At 39.9% G+C, this 2980-nt stretch overlaps 1 protein-coding gene across 2 annotated transcripts in view; it reads right to left on the reverse strand.

Annotated features, from left to right (window-relative positions):
- PLD5 (phospholipase D family, member 5) overlaps positions 1 to 2980 on the reverse strand; it is a 378906-nt gene that overhangs the window by 143538 nt on the left and 232388 nt on the right. For both annotated transcript variants that reach the window (XM_011990030.1, XM_011990029.1), the window contains one exon: positions 1245 to 1372. In XM_011990030.1, coding sequence (XP_011845420.1) covers positions 1245 to 1355 — 111 coding nt within the window. In that variant the 5' untranslated portion in view covers positions 1356 to 1372. The remainder of the gene's footprint in view (positions 1 to 1244; positions 1373 to 2980) is intronic.

Genomic DNA, 2980 nt, shown 5'->3' on the forward strand with positions numbered 1-2980 from the left:
AAGAGTGAGGGGTTTAGAGCTATATGGCTGGGGTTTGAGTTCCAGCTTTGCCACTTCCTGAAAGGTGCTCTCGGGTAAGTTACTTACCTGTGTCTCAGCTTCTTCCTTTGCCAGATAAAGTTATAAGAGTAGTATTTCCAAGAAAGAGTTACTGTGAAAATGGAATGAGGTTATACTCCTTATATGCTTAGAAAAATGCACAGCAGAAAGCCTCAATGCATTGAAACAATTATTTCTTCTACTTACCATAGATACAAGGTAATAATTGATAGCAATAATCATTGAATTCACTGAAAAACTTCACAAAGTATAAAGCTGATAACATACGTTTAACTCTTGGAAAATGTATTATAATTCTTCATGTAATGGTTAGCCTCAACTTTGGTAAATTAAAATCTGTTCTAATGCATGGGTCCTGCTAAGCAATGCTTTATGTCACACTGAGGTAGACCAAGAAAAATTCCACATAGTTAAGCACAAGAGAAAGGAACACTAATTTAAGATAGAAGATTAAGTATAATAGCATGATCCCAAATTTTGAGAGCTATGGAGAAATAGTGGGCTGGAGAGGAGACAATATCTGTGTGTAGGTGTGGAGAGGAAGAGGAGGAGAGAGTGTTGATTTAAAAAGATGTTCTGAGAAGGTTGGCTCGTCTCCCTAAGTATCTATCCAATGACCAGGAACCTCCTGCCACTGGATAACTAACGGAAAGATGGTGATTTTGTAATCTTCTGTGGATTGCCTCTGACGCAAATAAATGCATAAAAATCCTAAGTGTGTGAAAATGTATTTTCAAGATATTTGAAGTTAATCATTTGTTAAGAGAAAGATAACATCTTCATCTTGAGATTAAAGAAATAACTCAAATGATTACTATCTGAAGACATATTACTCTGTACTGAATTTGTGTTTCCCTCTGTCTCACAGACGATGCAATATCATCCTGAAAATATAGGTCTGGCTGATGTAAATTACATAGCAACCTGCTCTCAGGAATCTAGGAGCAGCCTATGAATTACAAAAGCATTGAAGCAATAGCAGTTTTCACTTTTTTTTGCAAGATGATCCCGATGAGGAAAGGTTTATCCTTTCACATAAAAGGGAGATGAGCCTCTTAAAATTACATAATTAAGAATAATCAATGCTGTAGGTTTTAGTATCCTTATCTACAGTAGCGTGCTTTATGAAGGTGGTAGTTTTGAGGGTGACAGAACTTTCAGTTTATATAACATAGAAAGATTACCTGTCCCAGGGATTGCCATTCCAAACCGGCACTGCCGATATACACGTGCTGTTTGTCCACGATCCAGAAGGAGGACTGCAGCCGGCCCTTGTTGTAAGCGGTCATGTTCATGTACGTCACCTCGGCTCCTAGGAGTTCAAGGAGAGTCTGGTCAGCCTCTGCGTCAAGCCCTGCCTGGGCTGTCAGTCACCTACCAGCGGCAATACTCATGTTTCATCATTTGTCCCAACTGACAGTTAGGAAAGCTAAATATTTATGTTAGTTTGGTGGAGAGAAGGGCCCCAAAGTATTATTTTGTTCCCTAAAACAAAGAACACTTTAAAAAAAAAAAAGAGAAAAGAAAAGCCAGAGGAAATGGCTTTTCCTTTGCATATGGCAGAGGAGGTTTTGTACATAGTGACAAGACCATGGCTTCTCAACTCAGATCTGTACTGAAATCCTAGCTCCACTTACCATCTGGATGGTGAGATAGGTACACCATATGCAGTTTTCTTTTCTGAGTAATTTTAATACAGTTTGCCACCAATATAAGGATCAGTCTTGTTCAGTGTCACAGCTCTCCTCAATAAGACGTTGGCCTTATTATGCTTTCTATACATTTTTCATCCTGTGACCCTTTCACTCGCCTTTACTTCTTCGTTCCTTCCCTTTATTATTTAATCTGGGTTTGGTCTCTTCTTCGTCTTTATCTGATAGCTTTTTATTTATTTATATTTTATTTTATTTTTGAGACAGAGTCTCATTCTGTTGCCCAGGCTAGAGTACAGTGGCGCAATCTCGGCTCACAGCAACCTCTACCTCCCAGGTTTAAGTGATTCCCTTTCCTCAGCCACCTGAGTAGCTGGGATTACAGGCGTGTGCTACCACGCCCGGCTAATTTTTGTACTTTTGGTAGAGAGGAGGTGTCACCATGTTGGCCAGGCTGGTCTTGAACTCCTGACCTCAGGTGAACCACTCGCCTCCGACCTTCCAAAGTGCTGGGATTATAGGTACCTGACAGTTCTTAATTTAAGCAATGATTATTCAAGCTTTACTGAAATGCCACCTTGAATGGTTAACTAAATAACTCAGACTGTTGCTAACACCAAAAATATATTTGAAGAGCGAAATGTGACCAATTGCTTTAGGCTTCATGTAGTAGGATCCAGTGTCAAGCCTTTATGTATTACTGCCTCGAATGCATTTACAAACCTCTCAAAAGGATCATACGGTCCATTTAATGCAAGGGTATTTACATAAATGTCTCCTAAAGGTCTATTCCCATTAAAAGAACAGACCTATATGCATATATTTAATGAACTAAGCTATTCTGTCTTCAGGTATTCATTATTAATGAAGACGCTGTATTCCAGGGGCACACTTCATTGTCACAGTCTTCATTACCAGAGGCACGCATAAGACTGTATGCAGAAGGATACATTTCAGCCTATCAGAAAGGAAGGAGAGTAATTTACACTATGAACCTAATGCTTAACTCTTAGGAAAATGTAACCATGCATCTAGCTTCCTTGTGGCAGGAGGATGAAAAGAGATGTTACGAGGTTGGGAGAGAATCTCTGAGGGGAAGCCAGCACTCAGGCAGATTTTCTCTGAGGGTAGAGCAGTTTCTTTGTCTTACAAGTAGCAGGCACATGTTTCTCTGCCTCCAGCCATCCTGGAATAGTAACATCCAAGAAAGAGCTGCAGATCCCAGAGGAGGAACTTGGGTATGGCAGAATCTGAATGTCCAAAACGGG

This window comes from Mandrillus leucophaeus, unplaced genomic scaffold, assembly GCF_000951045.1.
Source record: "Mandrillus leucophaeus isolate KB7577 unplaced genomic scaffold, Mleu.le_1.0 Scaffold367, whole genome shotgun sequence".
Lineage (NCBI taxonomy): Eukaryota > Metazoa > Chordata > Mammalia > Primates > Cercopithecidae > Mandrillus > Mandrillus leucophaeus.